At 38.3% G+C, this 27,158-nt stretch overlaps 2 protein-coding genes across 2 annotated transcripts in view; one reads left to right on the top strand and one right to left on the bottom strand.

The window, feature by feature from the left end:
- Nucleotides 1-236: 236 nt before the first annotated feature.
- On the bottom strand, nucleotides 237-1,107 carry LOC110037413. Its single transcript, XM_020742095.1, has 2 exons — nucleotides 962-1,107; nucleotides 237-558 (listed from the first exon to the last, which is right to left on the bottom strand). Exons 1-2 carry the CDS (start codon nucleotides 1,105-1,107, stop codon nucleotides 237-239), a joined length of 468 nt encoding a protein of 155 aa, XP_020597754.1.
- Nucleotides 1,108-7,327: 6,220 nt separating this feature from the next.
- Nucleotides 7,328-27,158, top strand: part of LOC110039543 (thioredoxin reductase NTRC) — a 42,738-nt gene continuing 22,907 nt past the window's right edge. The window contains exons 1-5 of the mRNA XM_020744646.1: nucleotides 7,328-7,645; nucleotides 10,989-11,202; nucleotides 11,352-11,457; nucleotides 17,751-18,016; nucleotides 25,520-25,799. Of these exons, the coding sequence (XP_020600305.1) occupies nucleotides 7,450-7,645; nucleotides 10,989-11,202; nucleotides 11,352-11,457; nucleotides 17,751-18,016; nucleotides 25,520-25,799 (1,062 nt within the window). The 5' untranslated portion in view covers nucleotides 7,328-7,449. The remainder of the gene's footprint in view (nucleotides 7,646-10,988; nucleotides 11,203-11,351; nucleotides 11,458-17,750; nucleotides 18,017-25,519; nucleotides 25,800-27,158) is intronic.

A 27,158-nucleotide genomic window follows, 5' to 3' on the forward strand; every position in this document is an offset into this window, starting at 1 on the left:
AGGTTTCAGGCTTGATTATAGCAGCCACAATATGTGGGCATTCCCAAAGAGGTGATAGTTTATTGCATTAGGGACCATGGTTGGAGGCTTCAATAATACGCAAGTCTAGGTCACCGATGGAAATAGGTCGAGGCTTGATTGACGCTCTGGTTGAGTTGGCGAGCAACTCTTTGGCGGTAGGAAGCAGCTCTAAGATGGACCACATCGCGTGTTCCTCGGAGGAGATCTAAATTTTGTCAGAGTTTTTTCTCATTGTTATATGAGTTGAAAGTCTTAAGTCGCGGGTTCGGAACTCTGATATCAACTGAGATAGCAGTCTCAGTGCCAAAACACAAGTTATATGGAGTTTCCTTGGTTGGAGTTCGCGCGGTTGTGCGATAGGCCCAAAGGACATTATGCAGCTCTTCTACCCATTGCTCCCCAGCCTTCTCAAGTCGAGTTTTCAATCTTTTGAGTACAGTACGATTCGTCACCTTTGTTTGTTCATTTGTTTGGGGATGCGCCACAGCAGTGTGCTCCAACTGAATGTGAAGATCCTTGCAGAATGATGTGAAAACCCTTCCAGTGAATAGAGTCTCATTATCAATGATAATCTTTGCAGAAGCCCAAAACGATAGATGATGTTTTTTTCAGACAAACTGTTTGGCATTTGCCTTAGTGATTTTGGAAATAGGATCTGCTTCTACCCATTTAGTGAAGTAGTCAACAACTAAGATGATGAATTTTCGTTGTCCAGTAGCTATCGGAAATGACCCCATGATATCTAGCCCCCATTGGGCGAAAGACTAAGGACTTAGAAAATATGTGAGTTCTATTGGCGGTGCATGTGTAGTTCTTTTGGCGGTGCATGTGTAAGATTGGAGTGTAGTTGACAATTCTTACATTTTTGCATAAACTTTAATGCTTCTTGTTTGATCGTGGGTCAGTAAAAGCCTTGCCTCATTATTTTAAGAGCAAGTACCTGCCACCAAGATGCTCCCCACATATTCCAGAATGAACTTCTCGTAGAGCATAATCAGCTTCAGATGGAGAAAGACACTTGAGATATGAACCTACAAATACCTTCTTATACAGTTCATCCCCTATAAGGATGAAGTTGGCAGCCATGCGTCAGATGCAAATTGATGTAGTAGCATCATCTGGCAGTGTTCCATCTCTGAGGAAGAAGATGATGAGATCCATCCAAGAATGCTCCATTGGATCATCTATAAACAGTATCTCCCATGGGCCCTGAATACTGGAAAAATGTATCTCCTCAATACACCTTTTTTTATATATATCTCCAGTTGTTGAAGTTGCGAGCTTGGAGAGAGCATCAACTCGGGTGTTATGCTTTCAAAGTATGTGAATGACTGACATGTTTCAATTTGGGTGAGAAGTGTTTTTACCAGACTGAGATACTGCACCAGTTGTGAGTTATGAGCGTCAAATTCTCCTTCTACTTGGGATGCAACAAGTTGAGAATCAGTGTTAAATAATCATGTTTCGTACTCACAGTTGATGAAAAGCTTTAATCTGACGACAAGTGTTTCATATTCAACAATATTATTGGTGGCTGGAAATTTTAAACGAAGTCCATACTCCAAAATGTCTTTTTTTAGGGAGATGAGTATTATTCCTGCACCAACTTGTGTGTTTCCAGATGCTCCGTCTACATATAGTATCCACTGAGGTGACCGTGGAAAAGAAGAGGGTGGTTCATCAGAGATAGGTATTGTACATTCTACTACAAAGTCGGCCAACACCTGTGATTTGATGTTTGGTCGTGGTAAATAGTGGATGTCAAATTCTCTCAATTCTACTGACCATTTAACTAATCTTCTCGATGTTTCTGGTCTTTGTAGGATAGCCTTCAAAAGAAGTTGCGTGTAAATGTCAATAGTGTGAGTCTGGAAGTACGGAAGAAGTCTCCTTGCTGAGAATATTAGGGCTAGTGCAGTCTTGTCCTCCATCGGATAACAACTTTCTGTATCAGAGAGAACTTTACTGACGTAATATACTGGTTTCTTAATTGTGTTTTCTATTCTGACAAGGACAGAGCTTATGTATGAGGTGAAATAGCCAAATAAATATATAACATCTCCCCTTGGATGGGTTTTGAGAGAAGAGATGGTGAAGCCATATATGCCTTAAGTTGCTCAAAAGCGATCTGATAGTCATCTGTCCATTGAAAATTGGTGTACCAAGCTCCTCGTAGTATTTTGAAGAATGACAGATACTTATCTCCAGAACGAGCTAAGAACCGGGATAGGGCGGCTATACGACCATTTAATCATTGCACCTCCTTGATGTTCCTTGGAGGCACCATCTCTCTCAACGCCTTGATTTTTTTCTGAGTTTTCTTCAATCCCACAATGAGTAACCATGAATCATAGAAACTCCTCTGATGTGACTCCGAAAGCACATTTAGTCGGGTTAAGTCGTAAGTCATACTAACGAAGGAGTTGGAAACACTCCTCTAGATGAGAAATGTGTTGGGATGCTTCCAAGCTTTTTACTAACATGTCATCAACATAAACCTCCATTGTACGCCCAAGAAGCTCTTTAAAGACCTTGTTCATGAGTTGTTGATAAGTTGCACCAGCATTTTTTAACCCGAATGACATAACCTGATAACAGTATAAGCCCTTATTTGTTTGAAAAGAGGTGGTCTTCTTGTCCATTGGGGTCATCTTTATTTGATTGTGTCCCGAGTATGCATCCATAAAGCTTAGCATCTGATGTCCAGACGTGGAATCAACAAGTTGATCTATGCGCGGGAGGGGAAAACTGCTTTACGGGCAAGCTTTATTGAGGTCTGTATAGTCGACACACATTCTCCATGAACCATTAGCTTTTTTCACTATGACAACATTGGCCAGCCATGCAGGATGGTGTACTTCCCATACGAACTTTGCTTCGAGAAGCTTTTTGACTTCTTGTTGAATAGCTTGTAAATGATATGGGGCAAAATTACGCTTCTTCTGGACGACCAGTTTAAAGGTTGGATCTATCTTTAAAGAGTGCATGATTATTTCAGGGTCAACTCCAGACATGTCAGGCGGAGTCCATGCAAAAATGTCTTGGTTTCTTTGGAGAAGATCTACATACTCTGACCTTTGCTCATCAGAGAGTAGGGAACCAAGCTGTATTGTTCTCCAGGTATGTTTGTGAGAGAGTGGGATTTGAACCAAGTCTTCCATGGGAGAAGTCCGTTGAGTGTTGAGATACATCTTCATCTTGAAGATCGAAGTTCTCAATGTTAAGTGTCATTGACGGACGTGGCTGAGCTTGTCTGAGGTAACATGGTTGTTCTATCTGTTGATCACCTCGCATGACGCTGACCCCTGCTGGGGTTGGAAACTTGATCTTCAAGTGTGTTACAGAAGTCACGATGCCAAATATTGATTACAGTAGTCTCTCGAAGATAACATTATATGCCGATTCTGATTTGACAACGATGAACTGAACTAAGTGGGTTATCTGTCGAGGAAAATCTCCTAATTCAACAGGGAGATTTATTGTTCCCTCGACCCTCACTGGTCGATTATCAAAACCATATAATGGTCCAGATGCAGGTTGAAGTCTTTCCCTTGTCAATCTCAAACTGAGAAAAGTTGAATAGAACAAGACATCCACAAAGCTCCCATTGTCCCATTGTCGATCAAGAGCCTCTTTACGTTATAGCAGGGCTCACCAATTCCTGCACTAATGGCGAGAGGATCTTGGTGGGGGGAATCAAACTCCTTCCAAATCAAAATCATCAAAAGTTATAGGCTCGAGGCGCAATTTCTTCTGCATTGGTTCACTAGGTACAGTGACAAGAGGTACAGTGACAAGGACAAGGACTTGATCAATCAACGATGGGCCTCCAGCAATTGTTTGAATTTCTCCTACGATTGGGTGACCCTCATGTTGCTGCCATGGTGTATGTTGCCCACAGTAGGAGCATTATCGATACCAGCTGGTTTGTTTTGTACAAATCGACCAAGATATCCCTGTTTAATTAACCTTTCACTCTTCCTTGAGCTGCTTACACGCTTCGGTGGAGTGACCACGACTTCGATGAAAATAACATTATTGTTCTTGATTCTCTGAGTTAGGTTTTAGGGCGTGAGACCACTTAATGGCTTGCTCATCTTTGATAGCCATTAAGACGTTAGCAATGTATTGAGGTATGTACACTCTTTCTTGGGTCGATATTTAGTTCGTTGGCTTGCAGGTTGAGGAAGGATGTTGCGATTCCTCTGTTGTTCAGACTTTCTCCATTGTGAAGATTGATTATTATCTCCAGTGTTACCTTTGCGCTTTCCCCCAAATTTCTCAAATTGTTCCTTATGTGCACTGATGACATCGTCTGCGGTGATTTAGGCCTCAACACGGTGTACAAGGTCAGCATAAGAACGAACTGTCTCCCGCATTAGTGATGATTAGAAGGGTCCTGGGCAAAGCCCCCAAAGGAAAACCCCCTTAAGTAACTCTGGATCTGCTCCTGGAATTTGACGGGCTTCGGTAGAAAACCTGCGGAAGTAGTCTTTGAGTGACTCTCCTTCACTTTGACGAATTCTAGAGAGTTGGGATGAATCTTTGATGTTCCTTCGATTTGGGATGAACTGCTCTGCGAACAGTTTTATAAGCTTGTTAAAGGTGTTTATAGTGCCCCTCGACAGGGAGCAGAACCAAGCTCGAGCTTGTCCTTTAAGAGTAGCGGAAACACTTGACACAGAAGCTCATCAGAGGCATGCTGAATGTGCATGATAGTTCGATAATGATCAATATGCTCGTACGGATCGATTGTCCCTTCATATGTATTGATGCTCAGAAGCTTAAAGCCTGTTAGGACGGGGTGTTGGAGGACCGCATCCGCTAAGGGAGAAGATTCATGGATGTTACGGTGAGCGTAGAAGCGATCCTTTTTATCTAAGGGGAACTCTTCCCGGACGAGGCGTTGTAGTTCATAAAGAATGACATTATCTGCAATGTCAGGAGGATGTGGCGATATCAGGTGAGCTGCACGAGATGAATTAGTGGAACTTGCTGTATCTAGGAGTTCAACATCACGACCTGACATGAGATGTGTTCCTTCTTGAGGAGGCGGGTCAGCATGAGTTCTTCCGAGCGGTATGTTTCTCGTACGTCGCGGAGTTAATGGTAAACAAATTTCATCCAATGGTGTAGGTAGCGGCTGTTGAGCCCCGGGTTGGAGCTGTAGGATCTCTAGTTGAGACTCTTCTATTCTACATATTCGATCTTCTATTTAAGGACCCAAAACACCTTCATTGACGGGATAACGTCTTCTAGGGCGAGAAGATGAAGAAGCATGCCGCCCCTGGCTTCGTGACTGCTCCCTGAAACGATGGGTGTTGGAGCGGGTGCTCCATTATCACGAACATTGTGTCTGGTGGCCATGTAGTAGACCGCGTAAGTACTTTAGTTGTGAGATTGAAACTTTCCCACAGACGACGCCAAACTGATGCATGCTAGAAAATTCGCGGCGGTAGAGTAATGGATTATCGTCTTAGCGTTGCACGAGGATTCAACGCATACTAAAAAAAAAATGAATCAAGCTGTGATAATACCAGAAGTTTTTATGTGGAAAACCCATAAAGGGGGAAAATCACGGGGTCTGGCCCAATTGTAAAAATCCAGTATAAGTTGATTATTACAGATGCCCCTTGTCCCACAGGCGGGAAAGGGTTACTAGCTTTCCAAGTTACAACGTCGACTGACGACGTCTAGTCAGCGGTGGTTGACGAAGGTCGGCGGTGATCGATGGTAGTTAACGATAATCGATGACGGTGGGTGGTGGTTGACGGAGATCAGCGGTGGCTGATGACAGTCGAGGACGGTCCGCGGTGGTCGGCGGAGATCAGCGGTGGCTGATGACAGTCGATGATGGTTGGAGGTGGTCGATGGAGGTACGGTCGACGATGACGAGGATGATCTTGGACTTGAGCTCCTTCTCAAAGCCTCAAGTTCTCTCTTAAGCCTCATCTCTTTCATGTGAGGGGTGAGACTCTATTTATAGTGTTTTGAGTGCAATTAATGCATGAATATGAACCATTTTGATTGGACGGTTCGGAGAGCTTCCTTTGATCAGGTGACTTTTGATGGACATTTGAGTGCCTTAACGATGTCAGAATTGAGCAATCTTGGTCTCGTTGGATTTGTCTTGTCGAGACACTCGATTCAACAATAAACTCGCTAGATTTGACATTTGTTTGACCTTTCAAATGCCTCCGGAAATCCTCCAATAGTGGCTTAATGGTTTGATCCGGGCTTAATTTGACTCGGATTGGACTGACTTTCATATCATTAGGTCCGTCTCATTGAGCCGATCAGTTTGATGGAGCTTCAGATGACTCCTAATCGAAGTTTGAATGTTTCTTATTAAAAAAATTACATCGAGATTCGTGCTGGATGATAAAAATTTATTGGTGGCGTATCAGATAGCAATAATGATCATCACAAAATGAATTATGAATTATATTAGCATCATCAATAACATCATCAATCGCCCTCATTATTATCATCAATTACAATAGATTCAGCACTATCATCAACAGTTCACATCACAATTATCCATATTCACTATTTGTTTTAATAAAAATTAAGAATAAAAAATAGAGAAAAATTATATAGATTATTCGGAATTTTTATTCCAGATTCATAGCCGGTGCGTCATAATTCTCCAATTAGTTTCGGATAGGGCAGTCAAAACGGCTCGTTGTTCGCGAACAGCTCGTGTTCGGCTCGTTAAGAAACTCGTGTTCAGCTCGTTCGCTAAGTTAACGAGCCAAACGCGAACAACACAAACAAATATTTGTTCGTTCGTGTTCGGCTGGAAATACTACTAATCAATTATATATATCTCTTTGATGAGTAGTGTGTTTTAAAAATTTAATTGACTACAAGGCTATAAAGATTTATAATCAATTAAAAGTATTAATGAAGAAGATAGAATAAAAATTATTAAAATAGATTCAAATGATGTTTTAATATAAACAATAATTCCTTATCATCTTATGGCTACATGATAAGGGTTGTCAAATCAACCCTTTGTTCTTGAACGGCTCGTGTTCGGCTTGTTAAGCAAACGAGCCGAACACGAACACACATTTTGAGCTCGAAATAGAAACGAGCCGAACACGAACTGAGCCCGGGCTCGCTCGTTTACACCCCTAGGCTCGGAAGATGATCGTTATTTTCACCCCAATGGCACCAAAATACCAAGCAGATTCCATGTCCGGCCATAAGCTATATCGAGTGCATCCACTAAATTCGGGATGAACATATAACATACAGGCAACAGTGGCATTAGATGACGGCAGCATCGCCCTCCGCCAGTAGTTAATAAAGATGGATAACATCAGAATGGACTCTGATCTCCGATTTCATTGAGGCGAACCCTCACTTCTCCATTAACGATTCTCTCATCCCCCTTTCAACTCTATACATGTTCTGAGGCCAATGGTGGTGCTTCGTTTAGGACTGGGGGTTGTGTCGGCGGCTGCGCCTCCTTCCTCCTCCTCTCTTCCCGGAATCCACAGCCGTTCCTTCTTCCTCCAACCATTCCCGCGCCGTAGCTTCCATAGCGGCTGCCGTAGACATCTCCGTCCGCTCAAAGTGCTTTCTAGTGAGGAGGCTACAAGCTCCTCGGCCATAGGTTTGGTTAAATTCTTGTCACTGTCTTCTGCTTCGCTAGTGCGTTTCTGCAGAAATTGGTATCTGGATGTATGTATTTTGTGGTTGGATTTATTCTGAATCGGTAATGGGTAAGCGTATGGATTCTGTTTGGTTAGTTGAAGTGAATGGTGCACTGTTTGCCAGATTTGGAGATTCAGTAATGGGTGATATTTTTGATTTTTAGTCTTCTGTGGTTTTTACCCGTTCCCATCAGACAGAATCACCGGTGCTATTCCCATTCGACACCAGAGCTCCTCAGTGCTTGCCTATATACCTTGATATTTTGTATTGTGCGGTTTTTACACATGAAAGATAAACTTATTTTCCTAAACTAAAGCATAAGTCCTCTTATTATTTTTTTATTTTTTCAGTGTACCTAATACTTGCAAACTCTTAATCTAAGAAACTATCAGTTCTCAATTTTTTTGTGTGATTTATGATCATCAAAATCTATAAAAGGGCGTAGGCTCATGAGGTTAACATTATGCTGTATTATGCATGCACTTGGGCTATAATTAGTTATGAAAACTTTAGTCTATACCCCCTCAAGAAGATACAAATAGACTAGAGGGGTGAAAGTGTGAGACTCTTGAGAGTCCAAATTTAGGGCCATGCTGCTAAGGAGCAATACCGAGAAATAGCTCACTTGTTGCCTAGATATGACATAATCCATGCTTAGAAGTGTGGATGTGAGGCAGAGTTGAGATTTTATTTTCTTTAGTTTTTCTTGTTTGATATTTTGATTTCTTTGTAAAAAAAAAGTCAAAGAGGGTGTTAAAAGCTTTGTTGAGCTGGAGTTGAATTTTGATAAAATATTTTGGCCATGGGAGGCAATCCTTGTCCTTGAAAGTAGAAATGTATAACATTTATGAAGTCGAAGTTTGATATCCATGGAACAAGTACCTATGTACCAATATAAGGCTTTGCAAAAGTCTTTTTGAATAGTGGAAAGCGGTGTTTAGAAGTGACTTAGGACTTTTATTGTGTTTCCTAAAGTGTTTTTGAAAGAACATTGTTGAAATCATCTCCTTCATAACAATTATCTAATATTGTTCGTTCAACTTAAGTGTGGTAGATCCTAAACCCATGAATGCAAATGAATGGAGCTCTTTGAGCTCGAGCTTGTTTACAAAAAAGTTTGTTTGAGCATGATTTAAGTTTTTGTGATTGTGTTCAAGTATGGTTCTCTTAAGTTGATGCTTGTTCAAACTTGGCTCAAGCTTACTTCACATTGTGATTATTCAGCTTTAAATGTATATTTGTTTGGTAAATAAAAAATAAAAAAATAGAAGAGCTTTATCGACCTTATCGAGTGAGCTTGTTGAGCTTAGAATATGAGATTTTAATTGAACAAATTTTTAAAATTAGCCTTACTTTTCATAGTGGAGTTTTATCAAATTGAATTTGTTCAGATGCTGTTCTTCACATGATGCCTTTTTAGCAAAATTCATTCATATCTCATAACTCCTGTATTCTTGTTTGCACAATATTGTTCCTATCCTGCCTTCTCCAACAAGATCCTATTGCACCTTCCACAATCTCCCCCCTCCTTCCATGCATAGTTGTTCTCTAGGGCTTTTGGATTTTGCGTAGATGAACTTCTCTTCTTGTTCACACCAGACCAGTAAGGCCGATGCCTTTTATTGTGGCAATATCTTGTTGCACATTCTCCAGCAAGCTCATGTTGCCTTCATTATTGCTTTTTCCTTGATGTTTGGAGTTCTAGGGGGTGGCATTTATGGACAAAAAGACAAGGGTTTCAGGATTTGTGTGTTGTATAATATTAATTAGTTTTATAAATTAATGGTTAATATTAATATCAATTAATTTTATACATTGCTAATTAATTAGTAATTTGGATAATTAGTTATTGATTAAGATCTTAATTTATGCTAATTTCAGAAATTTAAATGGGCTTTAATTGAGCTTTATATCTGGTATTATATTTAGCTTAAATTGAATTTTTAATAAGTTTAAATGATATTTTTCTTATGATTATAAACGAATCCTATGACAAAGTATTACAAGGCTTCAGGTTTTTTCATTTAACAATGGATTATTTATTAAAAATATTCAAATTTCATTGATTAGTTGATTAAATGATCACGAATGAGCTCTTACCAAGCCAAACTCTAGGTACCTTGTTGAATGTATTGGTTCATTTCTAGCCCTATTTCCCAAAGAAAGTATCATTATTGTTTATCTAATATTCTAATCCTAAAATTTTTTTAGATCTTAAAAAGAAAATTAATTTTTATTCGATACTTATGATATCATAACAATTTTGATAATTGATTAAAATACCTGAGGTGCATGCCAAGCTTATGGATAATCAAGCAGCAAAGCTACTTTGCCTGGCATGCTGAAATTCACTAGAACATTTTATTTGTGTATTTGGTCATCCCTGCTGTTTTCTTTCATTAATTCTACCTGATTCTGTATCATATCATTTCATCCTCAAGCCTGTAGCTTTAAAGAATTTCACTTTCAAGTGGGATAAAAGGAGATTGTGAATTCAACAATTTAATGGATTTTACTTTGTGCATGGTAAACATAATCGCAATTTGAAATTGAGAGGCAACTAGGTTGTTTGAGATGGATAAAAATACAATGCTTAGCTCTTAAGCTATGCTTGTTTATTGGATTTGGACCACCGGGATGGGTGAAAATTAGATTCAAGGGAAACAAATTAAGTTGTTAACCTATAATAAATGATATTGATGATATTCCTTGAGATGTTGTGACATTGTAGTTGAATGTATTCTCATTTTGCTACCTTGTAAGGACCTATAGAAACTTTATTATATTAAATATATTGTATACTACATATAACTTTTTTGCAATATTACTACTTGACCACATACCTACCTAATGTTTAGCATGGTTATGTAAAACAATGTTGGGAGTGGTCATATTGGGCGAATGCATATTGGGTCACCAAGACACCAGCTACAGCAGGGATGTGTGGTTTAATTTTCAGTTGAGCTTTGATGATGCAAACTTTGAAAAAACTTGATTGATTTGGTGATTGTGAGGAAGGTTACTGACTTTTATAGTACTCCAGCTCATCAATCAATCTTGGTAATTCTAATAGTTTTTAAGAAGATATTTTGATAATATTTGAATCATTTCCAATCACAGCTGAACCCATATTCATTGTAGTTGGTGTTTGAGTGTTAAATTCCAGGAACTTTTTTTTTTAATTTCCTTCATGTTAAATTTGTAACCTTGAGTTTATGGCACTCTGCAGCTTTCTTTTCACATAGCAATACGATTATTGATGGGGGAATTTGTAACAGTTGTAATTAATTTGCTTGCTACAGCTTCTTCCAAGGGAGTTGAGAATGTGGTGATCATAGGATCAGGACCAGCTGGATACACAGCTGCAATTTATGCTGCACGTGCTAATTTAAAACCATTAGTTTTTGAAGGGTTTCAAGTTGGTGGTGTTCCAGGGGGTCAGCTAATGACGACTACTGAGGTTGAAAATTTTCCTGGTTTTCCTGCTGGAATCAGTGGTCCGGATTTGATGGACAGGTAAATAGTCTCTCAACTGACTCGTTAAAATTTGTTGTTATTGGAGCTTTCTTATTATTTGTCTTTTGCACTAGGTCTCACAAACTATTTTAAAATTTTAATTTGCATATACATTTCCTAAGAAATTGTTGTCTCTGCTGCATTCTCAGGATGCGGAAGCAAGCTCTGCGTTGGGGTGCTGAGCTTTACCAAGAAGATGTGGAATTAGTTGATATAAGAAACAGCCCATTTACCATCAAGAGCAGTGAACGTGAGGTGGGTACGCTTGTTTTATTTTGTTTTTTATTTCTTAGGGCGTGGAGGTGACTTTGGAAACTCTTTAAAGTGCTGACACTATGTTTTCATGAGTTTACTGATTTTGTTATTTTCTTTCTCACTTTCAATACATTCCCGAAAGGGCAGTTTTATGAATTCTTATTCTCCATTGAGTGTTTGCATGATATTTTAGCTCTTTTATATAATAGTTACCCATACGCTCTAGTCATGTGATTGAGTTAGATTGGTAACATTGCAACCCTTATTAAAAGTTACGTTGAATTATTTAAGGGTTATTAGAAGCTATTTTATTACAAGTTATTACTATTTATTTTGTTATCTTTCCTATTTTTTCTTTTTATATGCATTTCCTAGTTTATGCTTTTTTTTTTCATCTTTTGGGTGTTATTACGAAAGATTTAGATATTATATCTTTCTTTTTCTCAGCCCCTTTATCATGTATTTGTACCCTTTTTGCTGCTCAATAATATTATCCTGCTCAATTTTCAAAATTCTACATGGTATCAGAGCCAAGGATCAAACCCTAGCTGCTGCCGACTTCTTCCTAGCCGTCGACTCTTCCCGCTGAATTGCCTGTAGATTATTTTGACAGCCGACCCTTCTCCTGTGAGCTGGATTCTGTGTAGTTTGGTCTGCAAAATTTGCAGTTTATTTCCCTTCGCTTATTTCTCTCATTTCATTTGTACCGCCCTACCCCGTCTCCCGTCCGATAAGACCTAAAAACTGTTGATTTTCACCGACGCTTCTCTTGTCAGTTTCCGCAATTGGTATAACCAGTTTTGCTTATTATTTCTGCCGCCATGTCTAGATCTCAGCCAATTTCCTAAAATTCCCCTGAAGGTTGTGCCATTGCTCAAACCTTCCTCATGCCAGCTACATATCTTTTGAGGTCTCCAACCAAGACTCTCGGCTACATCGCAACTTGCAGCCTGATCCTTCCCTAGAGGATTTTCCATTGCCAGCTCTTCCTCCTGCAGCCGGTATCCTTTTATGTCTCGGCATCCCAACTTCACTTTCGGCTCAATCAGAATCATGGCGGACACCATTTGTGATTACAGTCACCAACACATTCGTAACCGTGACAAGTGTTGGAAGCTCTACGGGAAACCGACGAATAAACCTTCAACCAAATACTTTGCTGCTAAGTGTCTCGCTACGACCTCAGAAATCACGATAGTACAACCGGCTCCCACTCGGAACATCCCGGAATCACTAAACTCCATTAAGAGTCAGATGAAGCACTTGATCAAACTACTTAGATCTAGTCAGTTCTCTTCATGCTCGTCCCCATCTCCCATCTTCGTCAAGGTAACATTCTGATGAAACTCACTGTGTTTGCTTATTCTAGTATGTGGATTATTGATTTAGGTGCCACAGACTATTTGACCAGATGTTCTCAAGTATTCTCGATATATTTTCTGTGCTCTGGGAGAGATACCGTTAAAGTGTTGAGGGCTCCTGTAATTCTATTGCGGGTAAAAGGTCTGTTGTTCTAATAACAGACCTGAGTCTATACTGTGTTACATGTACCTTAGCTAAAGTGTAGCCTCTTGTCAGTCGGTAAGTTAAACATATGACTTTGATTGTGTGTAACCTCTTGTCAGTCAATAAGTTAACATATGACTTTGCTTGTGTTGTCATTTTCCTTCTGATGTTTGTGTCTTTCATGATCTTCGTTCAGGGAGGATGATTGAAATTGCTAAGCAGATAGCCGGGCTCTACTTTTCCAAGGGAACTCAGTGTTAACGAGGTCACTCCATCCAATAGTTGTAGTCTTACCCAGTCCACTAAACTTTCGATTATGCTCTTACACTTTTGTTTGGGTCATCATTGTTTTCAGTACTTAAAACAATTGTATTCTTTGATATTTACTAATAAAGATCTATCTAATTTTAAATTTGAGATTTGTTAGTTAGTTAAACATCATCAAATATCATATCCACCACACTTACACTTCTTTCACTCCTTTTTTACTGATCTCTCGAATGCCTAGTTACACCAATAAACGGTGGTTTCTTATTATAATTGATGATCACACTCGAATGACGTGAGTCTATTTCTTAAAAGACAAATTTGAAGCTGCTGTCACCTTCAAAAAACTTCATTTCTTCATTTTGACCAAATTCAAAATATAAATTCAAGTCCTTCGGACTGACAATGACCGTGAATTTTTTTAACTCTATATTAGGGGATTTTTAGTTAGGCAATTCTCTATCACAGATGTCCGCCATGATTCTCAAGCATGATCTGTACGGATATTCCTCAAAAAAATGGGGCAGCCGAGCGAATATACCGAAACAATTTTGGAATGATGTCATACTTACCGCCACATATCTTATCAATAGTCCCCACAGAAATTTCACAAATTCCAGATCTCGTTAGTAGTCTTGAGGTCTTGTTTTCCTATCAATTGGTTCTCCAGTTTTGACCACCAAAATATTTAGATGCAGGACATTTGTTCGAAACACTACCCCAACTCGTGGTAAACTTGATCTCCATTCAATCAAGTGTATCTTCCTTAAATACTTTGCCACTCAAAAGGGCTATTGGTGCCTCGATCCTATCACAAATAAACCTCATGTGAGTACCAGTGTCTTCTTTAAAAGTGTTTCCTATTTCCTCAACTCTGCCTCAAGTGAGGGGAAGCTAGATTTCTTGGACACTGCTTCTTTTCTGACTCCATTGGATATGCCACCTACTCAGACTAATGTTCCTGAGTAACCATCCATCCCACTAGATCAACCATCTACCAGACCAATATCTTCTCCATCTACTCTTCGTGTCTATACTCGACACATCAAAATCTCAGTTGAGACCCGTTCCAATACCCCTCCTCTTAAGCCCGCTGCCTCTTTGCAGGACTTAGGATCCGCCTCGACTTACATCCTTGACACCACACTTGTGGACTCTGAATGAGGTGGTGATTTATACCATTGAGATATGTAATAAGATTTTCTCTCCTTATTTCATGGTAAAATATGTCATATTTCACATTTTTTTGCCGACCTGCAAAGCATTTTCTACTTCCTTGGCGAATCTTCTTCTTCCATCCACTATCGAGGCATCATTGACGGACCCTTCTTGGAAGGCTGCGGTAATGAATGAGATGAATGCCCTTTGGCGAAATTATATGTGAGACGTTGTTGATCTTTAACTCTGATGAAACCATTGAACGTGACAAAACACGGCTGGTCGCCAAAGACTATTCACAAACTTATGGAGTTGACTATGAGGAGACATTTGTTCCAGTTGCTGAACTAAACACCATTCAGTTCCTGTTATCCCTTGTTGTGAATTTAGATTGACTCTTACTTGAACTGGATGTCATGAATGCCTTCCTTAACAGCGATCTCACAGAGGAGGTGTACATGTCTCTATCTTCAGACTTGACTCTACTTCTTCCATGGGACAAGTGTGTCGACTACGAAAGTCCCTCTACAGATTAAAGAAATTCTCTCAGGCATGGTCCAACAAGTTCATGCAGGTGGTAGTGTGCCTTGAGTTTTCTCAAGTCCAATTGGAACATACTCTTTTCTTTCGACGTTCCTCTAGTGGTCAAATTGCCATCCTTATCTTCTACGTCAACGATATTGCGCTCACAAGTAATGAACCACCAGCCTTGGAATCTCTTAAAGACATTATTGTCGCATCCTTTGAAATGAAGGACTTAGGGTCTCTCCGATACTTCTTAGGCATAGAAGTTGCCTAGTCCTCTCGCGACATTTGCCCTTTCCAGCATAAATATGTGATGAACCTGTTAACAGAGGCCAACCTTCTACTTTGCAAAAGAGTGGCTGTTCCTATGGGCCCAAATGAGAAATTAGCTGATGTTTTGAATGTTGTTCCTACGAACAATATACTACCAGCGCTTTGTGGAGAAACTCCTTTATCTTGTCCATACATGCCCCAATATTTGCCACCCTTATGAGCACCATCTCACACCTTTCCACCGGATCCTCCACTACTTAAAAGGCACATCGGACTCAGGTTTGTTAGTCTCTCGCCACACTTCTCGTTCTATTACAGTTTGTACTGACGCTAACTAGGTCAAGTCCATCCATGATCGGCGATCTACCTCGGGGTATTGCTCTTTTGTGTGGGGAAACCTGCTCACCTGGGAAAACAAGAAATAATTAGTGGTTGCCCGAAGTAGTACAGAAGCCGAGTTTTGTTCCATGTCCTTGGGAAACTTTGAGCACTCTGGTTACGGATCATGCTTCGCGAATTACGTATGCGGGTCTCTGCTTCTCTACAGTTGTTGTGTGATAATAAAACCTCAATTAGCATTGCTCATAATCCGGTCCAACATGATCACACCAAACATATAGAGATTGACCATCACTTCATCAAGGAAAAGCTTGATTCGGGGAGATTTGTGTTTCATTTGTCCCATCTAGTGATTAACTTGCAGATATCCTCACAAAGAACATTCCTCGACAGTTGTTCGACGACTCTAAATCCAAGTTGAACATGATTGACATCTATGCTTCAACTTGAGCCAGAGTGTTAGAAGCTAATTATTAGAAGTTATCTTTATTTATTTTGTTGCCTTTCCTGTTTTTTCTTTTTATATCTATTTCCTAGTTTATGCCTTTCCTTTTTATCTTTTGGGTGCTATTTAGGAAATATTTTGGTATTATATCTTTCCTTTTTTATACCCGTTGTAAATCTTTCCTTTTCTATACCCTTTGTATCATATATTTGTACCTCTTCTGCTGCTCAATAATATTATCCCGCTTAATTCTCAAAATTTTGCATGGGTCTTATGAGCTAAAAGGGATTTCCTAAAGAGTCAACCATTCTTGTGCTTCTTCTAGGCTTTGATTTTCTTAGGTTCTTTTTGTGCTATTAATTTTGGTAATCTTTCTCATATGTTCGTTATAGTTCATTATTAATATATTGTCATTCTAAATATTAATAATGAACTATAACATACCGAATTCCTATCAGAACATATTAACATGTGTTGGTACGATCTCCTCTGATTTTATCGTCAAGTTTATTCAATATCAGATATGAAGATCAAAAAGCTTCATGTGTTGGAGTGTACTTTGTCATGTCTATATCACAAGTTAGTCTAGAAATGGGTTTTTATTTTCTCTTTCCATATTAAGTATGCGCGTTTGTGATGTTATCTCTAGTATGTATGCATAGAGCCTTATGGCGGGATATGATTATTTTGGGTTTATTGGAGTACTCGACCCTTGGGAAGTTAACTTATATTTGGATTCATCTGAAAGCTCAGCTATTATTTTGTTGCCTGAGCCCTTACGTATACCATGAGATGGCTTATCAACTTTGAAATACATTATATGATATTTGTCTGGATTTGCTATTTGTAGAAGAACTTTAATATGCATCATATAGTATCAATACCATTTAATATCTATTTTGTGTGAAAGTGATTTGTTTTTTTGCTTTGAAACAATGTTAATCCTTCTGGTTACATCAACATTTTTTAATATATAGAAACTTGGTTGGGAAACTTGTATTTTCATGGAAGTTTTTGTTCCCCTGTTTTAAGTAGTCATGTCTTTTAAATATCAGTCAAAAGCTTCAATATTGTGGGGTTCATTACTATAGTAGAATAAAGTGAGTTCCTTTAGTTAATACATGTGGATATTGTACAGCTATGTATGGGGAAGGTTTTTCCTTCTTGCCACTATATATATATATATTTTGACTTCTCTTTTTAACTTCGCACTTCTGGACCATCTAGTGGGTGGTAGAAGGTGGTACAAATTACCCTAGTTGGGCTTGGGAACAAGGCAGTTGTTGTTGGGCTTGGGGATGATTTGTTTGGTTTTGAATTTCCTCGTTTGATATGTAACGTATTTGGCATTGATGATTTGGATGTTGGCAATCCGCTGCTGGTAATCATAGCATCAATTTTCTTTCCAAGCTGCTATCTGTTCAGTGTTCATATGTTTATTAAAAGAATTTTTATTAATTAAGATAAGGATTGGTTATTTGGAACTCGGGTAATCCTGGTTTGAAACTACTGCTAAAAGGCTTAGGTTACCTTATATATGAATCTTTCAACTAGTGCTTTTACTTGGTCATGAAAGGTTTTTTCACTTTTCTTCATAGTTTCTATAACATGTTCATTTATTTTATGTAGTAGGTGCCATGTTGGTTTTTTTTTATATTTTTCTAGTTTTTTGAGTACTTATAAATTTTGAAATTAAACAAATTGTGTATTTTAGAATTAGTATTTGACTTTAGTTTTTTCCTTTCCTCATTTAGTCATTTATTTGATTTCCATATTGCAGGTAAGGTGCCATAGTATTATTGTAGCAACTGGCGCTACTGCTAAAAGGCTTAGGTTACCACGTGAAGATGAATTTTGGAGTAGAGGGATAAGTGCTTGTGCAATATGTGATGGTGCATCACCCTTGTTTAAGGGTCAAGTCCTTGCTGTTGTTGGTGGTGGTGATACAGCTACTGAAGAAGCATTGTACTTAACCAAGTATGCTCGTCACGTGCATTTGCTAGTTCGTGGGAATCAGCTACGAGCATCCAAAGCTATGCAAGACAGGTGATTTAAACATGCGGTTTTATTTAAAAGTACCATTTCCATACCCATAATTATTGGGCCCTAGTAACACATTATGATAACCAGGAGAACATTTGCCCGTGTATGTATATTTGAGAAAGTTATTATTTGGAAATATGAAATTTTAAATCGAAATTTGATTCACATTGATATCTGGACTAGTTACCAACAGGTACTTTTCCACCATGGGTTGTATCTCTCATTTTGGTGGGTGGATCTAAACCACATTTTATGGACCGAGTAAAGTCTTTTTCTTTTGTATTTTTTTCCTCTTAGTTTCGTTGATTTTTGATATATTTTCACCAAGTTGTTTATTTCATTTTGATAAATGATATTAAGGGTATTTTGGTCTCACCTCGTTAATTACAACATAAAGTTGTATGTGGTAATTCCCATCTGATTCACACAAACATTTGTCTATCTTCCAAAAAATCAGTGTACATCTCTTCCAAAATATAGCACCCATGATATCCAATATTGCCATCTGGACTCCATCTTCATCCTCTTTAACTTTTAGATTTTCATGGTTTCTTGCAATCCGTATCTTATGTATTTACTACTTTTTAGTCCTATTTTTTTTTTCTTTTTAGCTCGCTAATATTTTTTTTGCCCATATTTTTCGAAACCTTTTTATGGAAGCACATTTGCTTTAGTTTGCTGTTTGTTGGCATTTTTTTCTTTGAGCCACAATCAATTCTTTAGCGGCCTTCTATCTCAGGAAGCGAAGAAGAAAAACCATTTGGATCAAGCTTGGTGATTGTGCAATAGAGAAAAAGATAAAGAGTAATTGTTTATGATTATATTTACGTTGTTTTAATTTTAAATGTCATTAGGTATATATTGAATTTCATGGGTTGGAATCTGTGATTAGATTTTAAAGAGAATTTGATTAGAAATGTAGTTGGGGAAAAATATTTAAAGCTAATTAATTATTGGGGTTTTTTTTTCCCATATCTATCATCTAAAATCTTTCATATTTCATATTAAACACTCAAACTCAATTTTTTTACATATTAACCACCCAAAATATACCGATTATTCGAAACAGCCACCCTCTTTTACCCCTTACCAGTTTGCCAGCGTTCATCTCCCACCTGGTCGAACACCGGTAATGTTGTCTAGCCTCCGGTAGTTCCTCTCTCTCTCTCTCTCTCTGTGCATGCTTCTTCATTTATTGAAATCTTCCTCCCTCTTCCTCTCTTGTTTTCCTGGATTACAAAAAAGAAATTTGTCACATTTCTTTGCCCGCATGGCCTGTACAAAATTACAGATGAATTACAAAGAAGCATCCCTGGCCAAAATTAACACATATTAGATAAGGATCAAAGTCATGGAAATGAAGGGGAACAAGATCATGTTCTCGGCAACGTCGATGTGATCTTTGCTTTCATTGTTGGGATCTCAATGCCTTCAACTACTGGTCTAAGAATTCCTCCAAAGTCTATCTGTTAGAAGTCCATCCCATTGAACGGACATGCATCATTCCTTCTCCGTTATTGAGTTCAATATTTCAGGAAGAATCTCCTGGCAATGAAAAAAAAAGTTTGAAGAGGTGCGGCAGAGGACCTGCTTTCTCGAGGCAGATAAAATTATGGATTCTTTATCATTTTAGCAGAGCTATGAAGAAAAAGACATTGATATATTTCCATACGAGAAGATCTTGACAAGGGTCGAACTTTGAGAGACACTGCAAAGACGAGAAAGCTATTTCCTGCTCTTGATCCTCGTTTGTCTTCTAGGTTTTGATTCTCGTCCACTCTTGCCCCCCCTTGCCTAAGATATTTCTCTCTACTTCATTCTTAGAGAATTGGTAACGGGGTAACGGAAGTTTGTTTTGAAAAAGGGTACATTTTGGGTGATTAATATGTAGATAATTTAGTTTGGGTGTTTAGTATGTAATATAAAAAGTTTTAGGTGGTGGTTATTTAAAAATCCTGAAGATCGATATATATATATATATATATATATATATATATATAAAGCCCAAACACTAATATATTAAATAGAAAGAATGATACAAATAGATTGTGTGGGAGGGCCTACACGATAACCACCACATCAAATGGTTTCAAAAAGACAAAATATAGAAAAATATATGAGAGACCTAAAGAAAAAACCAAAAAGTGTCAAAATACGCAGTGTTAGGTAGCTAGGTGGCTAGAGAGCGACCCAATTTTGCCTTGCCTCTGCCTTTAGTTCTAAGGAAGGAGCCAGCTAATAAATTGTTAAGATGAGTGCCATTGCCAGTAGTAATCAATGTATCATCCAATAAATTCTCGAGTTCGAGTCGGCCTCCGTTCTTCTTCTTCCTCCTGGAATAGGCCTGCTATTCCTCATCCGAAGGTTGGCTCATCTGATCAGTGTAATGCAGTGTAATGGTCTAAAGTGTGAGTGTAATGGTCTAAAGTGTGCGGACATGTGTAGGTTGTTGAACATTAGAAGCAACTACTTATTGTACCAGCTGATCTTTTATCAGATCGAAGGAGCACTGTGTCCTTGCATGTAAGTGGACCTTCTTCGATAACAGTGAGTGGTATCAGCACATTTGGATCTGTACCTGTGGTATGGTGTTCTTCATCTGGAACTGCGGTGTTGGAAAGAGGATCGGGTTGTATTTTCTAGCAGGGATGGTAGGTGGCTGATCTTTAGTGATATTTGGCCTTAGATGAGGATGCAAACAATAACAAATAGTAGCACTGTGGCCAAACATACTACAATAAGAACAACGAGGGTGTGTTTTGAAGGGTGTGGTTCTATTTCAACATTTTGCCAATACCCATTGTGAGTGGTATCAATCCATACCTCATCCGGAGTTGGTTGAGTGATATCTCTCTCAACTAATACACAAACTACAAAGGGTCTGGTGACAACAAGCGTAGAAATATCAACCTTGAGAGGCTCACCGTAAGCAGTTGCTAAGGAGTAGAGAATTTCCGTGTTGAACATATATAATTTTAACCCCGAAAACGTTATCCAAACAGGAATGATAGAGGACTCCACTTTTGAATCAAAATTGACAGTCCATTTCAAAATTTTCATAAAGCGGTTGTCGATCTTGATAACTTTTCGAGAAAAAATGCAATTGTAATCGACATCGTGAGATAACTAAATAAATATATGTCAACCGTCAAGTAAATCAATATTTCAACTGCTCAATAGCTTCATAACATCAAACTCTTTCTGAATGATCTTCAGTTTTGGGTGACCATAAAAGAATTTTCCCACTAGAGCAAAATCCCAAGAGAACACGAGAATACTGGTTTCAATCTCAGTGAGAATAAGGTGTGTGTGTGTGTGTGTGTGTGTGTGTGTGTGTGTGTGTGTGTGTGTGTATATATATAATCGAGCTAGGGCTCTCGTGGCGCGTCTTAGGGTTCGACCGAAGGAAGAAGTCTTCGCCTCTGCCGCTAGCAAGATTTGCTGCTAACCTGTCGGCAGAGGATCATTTCGTTTTCTGCGATCGTCGACAACGACGTAGGGATTCTACGGTTTCTTTCGCGCTAGCTTGCGTCGAGTGTCGACCTCGTTGAGCTGCAATCCACGGATTCTGCTTCGAAGTCCAGCTCCCCGGCTCGTCGTTCTGTGTTGGTTTTCGACGCTTCTTCTGTTCGTGTCTGCGCTAGTGCTTCTCCGGCCCGATCTTCTGCTTTGTTTCTGTGCCTTTCTTTCAAGCCCGACGCATTGCTGCAGATGACAACTGGTTGTTCTGATGACACTTCCTTCTTTTACTAAATCGGCAAAGGCTTCCATTGCCCATGTGATGGGAAACCCTCAGGTGGAGTCTGCGGTGGTATTCCCCTCAAACTATATGGAATTTCGCGATGACACTAATGATTGTTCTTTTGTTAAGAAGGGAAGCAGGAAAGGTGAGAAAACAACAATTTTTTTCTCTGACTCAGAAATTTTTACCCATAAATTTATACATGACAGAAAAATTTAAGTTTGCTCTCATTAGAAAATTTCAGTGGGGACATCCACCTATGGAGGTTATCAGAAAGAGCGTAGATGATCGTAAGCCATTAGACAAGTGGAAGTTGAGACTTATGAATGAGAGACATGTTTTGATCCAACCAACAATGGCTGAAGACTACACCAGAATTTTTTCGAAGAAATATTTTAATATCGTAGGAAAAACTATGAAGTTACTCAAGTGGTCTCCTGATTTCGACCCAAATCATGGAACTCTCACTGTACCAGTATGGTTTAGTTTACCTGGTCTCAGACTGCATTTTTTTCACCATCAGACTCTCTACTCTATTGGGCCCATCCTAGGGGATCTTTTGAAGCTAGATCTGTCTACTTTCAACCTAACCAGACCTTTATTGGCCAGAATACTTGTGGAAATATATATTACTTTACTGGATGTTACTGAAGTCCGATTGGGCACAACCCACAATAGATATTGGCAACAAATCGTCTTGAAACACAGACTCCCATATTATACCCACTGTAAGATGTTTGGTCATATCCTTGATAAATGCTACAAGCTCCATCCTAATTTGAAAGCTAAGGTTCAAGTGAATAAGGATGGGTCTTACTCCACTGCTCTGGATATTTTAGTTCCACCTGGGGAGGATGCTACTAGACAGGTGGTGTCTGTTGCCCTTGAGGACCCCCCTCATGACACTGCTGTTACTGTTACTGCGAGGATGTGTCTCTGAGATTATTTCTAAAAGTAAAAGGAAAAAAAAAAAGTTGATAAGATATTTAAATTCAATTTATATATATATTTAAAAAATTTGTTTTTTATCAACATATTCCTTTTAGCATTCATATTAGACATTTGTATAAAATTTTAATATATGATGAAATTGTAAGTATTCACTAATTTTCTTAAAACATAACTTGTCGTCTAACTGTTCTTTTAAGAAAAAATTGCTAGACTGATATGAATGATAAAATAGGATTGATTTATATGATGAGAGATACCATCGGTGATAACTGGTAGTCTATTAGTTTCTCTATTTTGTCATTTTTACTATCCTGTTTGTGTTACTGTATTCCTGGATGATCGTATATATTGGTTAGAGGATTTCTTACATGTATTTTATGGATTACTGTATTTTTTTTATATGAATGTTATTATGAACTAATGTTAATGTTTATAAATATTTTTTAGTGCCTGACTGTTCATTCTCGCCTTAGTTAATTATAAATTTTAGAGCCGCGTCTTGACAAGTTGTATTAGAATTGTATTAATGCTAATAATATTATAGGTTAAAATGCCAAATAGAAGTCATATGGAGGTTAATCAATTATGTCAAATAAAATTGAATATTGGTGAGAGAGATTTTGATGCATATTTGATTATTTTGTCACTCGTAGAATTTGATGTCATCATAGGCATTGATTGGTTATCTAAAAATTTTGCAACCATAGATAAAAATATATATATATATATTAAAAAGAAGATGCCTGGAAAGTTAGAAATAAAATTTTATGGTGATAAAGGGTTGGCTTTGATGTAATTACATATTTGAAGGCTTTCAAATTATTGAAGAGTGAAAATCAGTGGTCTCATTGAATGATATTCCTGTGGTTGATTATTCAGAAGTTTTCTTGATGATTTACCAAGGCTACCACCAGCAATATAGATAGATTTTACCAATGTGCTATTTACAGTTTTTGAGTTAGTATTCAAGGCGTCATGTAGAATTGCCGTTAAGGAGTGTAGGAGCTAAAATGTTAGTTGCAAGGATTGTTAAATAAGGGGTTTCTCTGGCCTAACACATCACTTTGGGGAGTCCTTGTATTATTTGTAAAGAAATGTGCATTAATTATAGAGAATTGAATAAGTTCACTATTAAGAAGAAATATCCAGTGTCTAGGATTAATAATTTATCTGATTAGCTAGAAGGGCCACTCCATTTATAAATATTTATCTGAGATTTGGATATCGTCAGTTGAGGATTAAGGATGATGATATGACAAAGACAGTATTTAGGACTTGATATGGGCACTATAAATTTTTGGTTATGTCATTTGGATTAACTAATACTCTAACACTATTCATGATCTGATAAATAGAATCTTTAAGCAATTTTTGGATATATTTATGAGTCTTTAAAGATGATATTTTGGTGTATTTCAAGGATGAACACAATCACTCAAATCATATTCATGTTGTTCTACGAGTTTTGAAGTTGAGCCATTTATATGTAAAGTTTTTCAAGTGTGAATTCTAGTTGAGAAGTGTGGTTTTTCTTGGGTATATAATTAGTCGAGAGGGTATACTTGTTGATCAGAATAAAATCAAGACTCTTGCAAATTGATCAAGACCAACCTAGTCAAGACACTTTCCAGACTCTTTCAACTATAAGATCAATGTATAAAATCAAGACTCTTTTAAATATAAAATCAGAATAAAATAAAGACTCTTTCAAATATAAGATAATGTATACCTAATCAATGAATATTTATATTTCATTTATTTCAAAGTTAATCTAAAAATTACAAAATTCAACCTCAAAAAGAGGTGAGGATGTGCTGAATTTGTTTTCTTTGAGGGGAAAAAAAACTAATCAGGATATCCTCACACCCGAGTCATGATTTGCTTTGGCCTGGGAGGTTGATTACTCAGCAGGGAGCAGGGAAGACGACTGATGGTGGTCAGGTGCCTGCAAGGTTGGTGGCAGCAAGGTTAATGCGTGGTGACTGCAGTAGGGAGGTTGCATTAGGGTGAGGGGAAGGCTGTTGGAGGCTCACGACAGCAAAGTCCGCTGGAGGAAGGGCTGGCAGCAGGTGGGAGATGACTAGAACGACTGGCAGCAACTGGGAGGGGCCTTGAAAGGAAGGGCGGCTCAGGAAAACAACAAACGGTGGCTGCAGCAACTTTGACAACGACAGCTGCGAAGGGGAGGCTATGGGGAGAAGGGAACGAGAGATAAATGCCTCCTCGGGACAAGTTATAGCCGGTGCACCTTCTCGCATTTAGATACAACCCTAGGAGAGAACACGGGCATCAGACTCCTCCACACTAAAAAAAGTGGGGTCACAAGCGTGATCATCCCAACCACATTAACTCTTTTTGTGTAGCTTTTATAGCTTCTTGTCTTTAATGCAGAGGCACACTTTCTAGAACTTGGATCCCCCTATGAAAAGGAAGTGCCAAATCCACATAGAAGAGTTGGTCGGCCCTTTCGTGACAGAAGAAGTCACGGGAGACTATCCTGCAGCTCTCTGTTACACCACATATTCCCGCGGCTGTTAAGACACCCACATCATTCGTAGTCATTACATTTGAGATTTTCTAGGAATAATATTTCCCATAGTTGATATTCTATTATTAATTTAGTTGGAATCGAGTACCTGAATTTTTGTTAATCACTTGTGGAAATACGAACTTCTGTAAAGCTGTTAAGTGCTGATATGCACTGATAAGTTATGATGGGGATATTTTTTCTGAAATTTTTCCTTCTTTTTTTTTTTCTTGATAGGCAATTCCTGGATGTTTGTTTAACAGGTTGATTATGGCGAATGTTTCAGAGTACTCAACAGTCCGAATATTACCTTGCACTTCAATACAGAAGTTGTGGATGTTGTAAGCAACAGCAAAGGGCAAATGTCTGGTGTATTAATTAAAAGAGTTGACACAGGAGAAGAGTCCGTTTTGGATGCGAAAGGCCTATTTTATGGTATAGGGCACTCTCCGAACAGCCAGATATTAGAAGGTCAAGTTGAACTCGATAGGTCAGGGTATATATACGTTAAGGATGGTACATCAAAAACTTCTGTTGAAGGTGTCTTTGCTGCTGGTGATGTTCAGGTAACATTAATCAATTTGGCCTTGTATCTTCAAAGTTTATTAATTTACTTTAATGTAATTTCCTTACCTTTTGGATCATTTAGCTTCATTAAGAGATGTGGTGGTTATTTGTTGGGGAGGTTTCAATTTTGAAACCTACTTGAATTGTAGAACCTTTGATGAACTATTTGCTTCTCAAAGGTTTAAACTAGCTGAAGACATTCACGTGAATAGTGATAATTAGGTTGGATATATACTCTGAATCTCCTTATGCCCTGTTATTCCTACTTCATTGTTTATGTGATTGCTAATTGTAGTCTATTCTTCATTCTCCCTTCACTAAATGCTTGTATGTTGGGAATTTAACTCTAAATTGTTGGGATACACAAATATTTAAATTGGAATGTTATTAGGATGATAGCAAATTAGTACTTGTTTTTATGATATTTGCTAGGATATTTTCTTATAAATTTTGGGTTATGATTTGAACTTGATTTAATTTTGAAATCATCACCTTGAAAGTTCTTCAAAGAGGAGATTACATGTGAGTTTTCACATGTGTGTAATTTTTTGGCGCATTTGGCATGTCACGACCCGAGCCAGATACTTGGAATAATAAGGCGGGAACGGCTGTGGCACTATTCTAGGCCCTTAAAAGGTGTGAGAATACAAAAAGGAATTACAATAACTGTAGGATGAGAAACGACAGTGAGAGGATGGATGAGGGCTGAAATACGGTGTGAACGGTGGCTAGACAACAATCCAAAAATGGGGAAAGGTAGTTTTCTGCTGTAAATAGTAGGTGGCAGTGATATCGACGACTGTCCTGCCGAAAAAACGGGCTAGCGGCAAATCAACTTAAGTATGGGCGGCGAGGAGGATCTACCATTTGTTCTTGGGCAAGTTCCAGACATTCCACTTGCAAGTTGCAAAAGGGAGAGGCTGCAACACGACGAATAACAAAAATCAAAGAAAAGTCATTCAAAACTCATAAAATCAAAAAGGCGAGAAACCCAAACAGCCACAATACAACATATATACAAGTCTTTTTATGAAATAACTTAATTAGAAAATAGGAAATCAGGAAAGAACCAGAAAAGGATTAAACGAAAGAAGGAAACATGCTAAATATAAATTAATAAAAGAAGGAAAATTGTGGCTCTGACTCTCGCGATCGTGGGAGCCACAAGCACGAAACTATGGAAGTTGAATCATGTAGAGTTCCATGTCTACGGGAAAAGTTGCATCCCACGTCAATCTCCTTAGCTAGGAGAGACTCTTCTTCTCTTGAAGGACCTAGATTCGAATGTTCTTTTCCACCAAACACCTAATTAGATATTGATACTTACAGTTCGCCACTCCTATCTGGCCATTTGTTCG

The sequence above is a fragment of the Phalaenopsis equestris genome, unplaced genomic scaffold (assembly GCF_001263595.1).
Source record: "Phalaenopsis equestris unplaced genomic scaffold, ASM126359v1 Scaffold000002, whole genome shotgun sequence".
Classification (NCBI taxonomy): domain Eukaryota; kingdom Viridiplantae; phylum Streptophyta; class Magnoliopsida; order Asparagales; family Orchidaceae; genus Phalaenopsis; species Phalaenopsis equestris.

Coding starts and splice junctions, on each gene's coding strand:
- LOC110037413 (XM_020742095.1), bottom strand. CDS start 1,107: ATGGCTGCCAACTTCATCCTTATAGGGGATGAACTGTATAAGAAGGTA. Junction 559..961: donor GGGGAGCATCTTGGTGGCAG/GTACTTGCTCTT, acceptor ATTCACTGGAAG/GGTTTTCACATCATTCTGCA.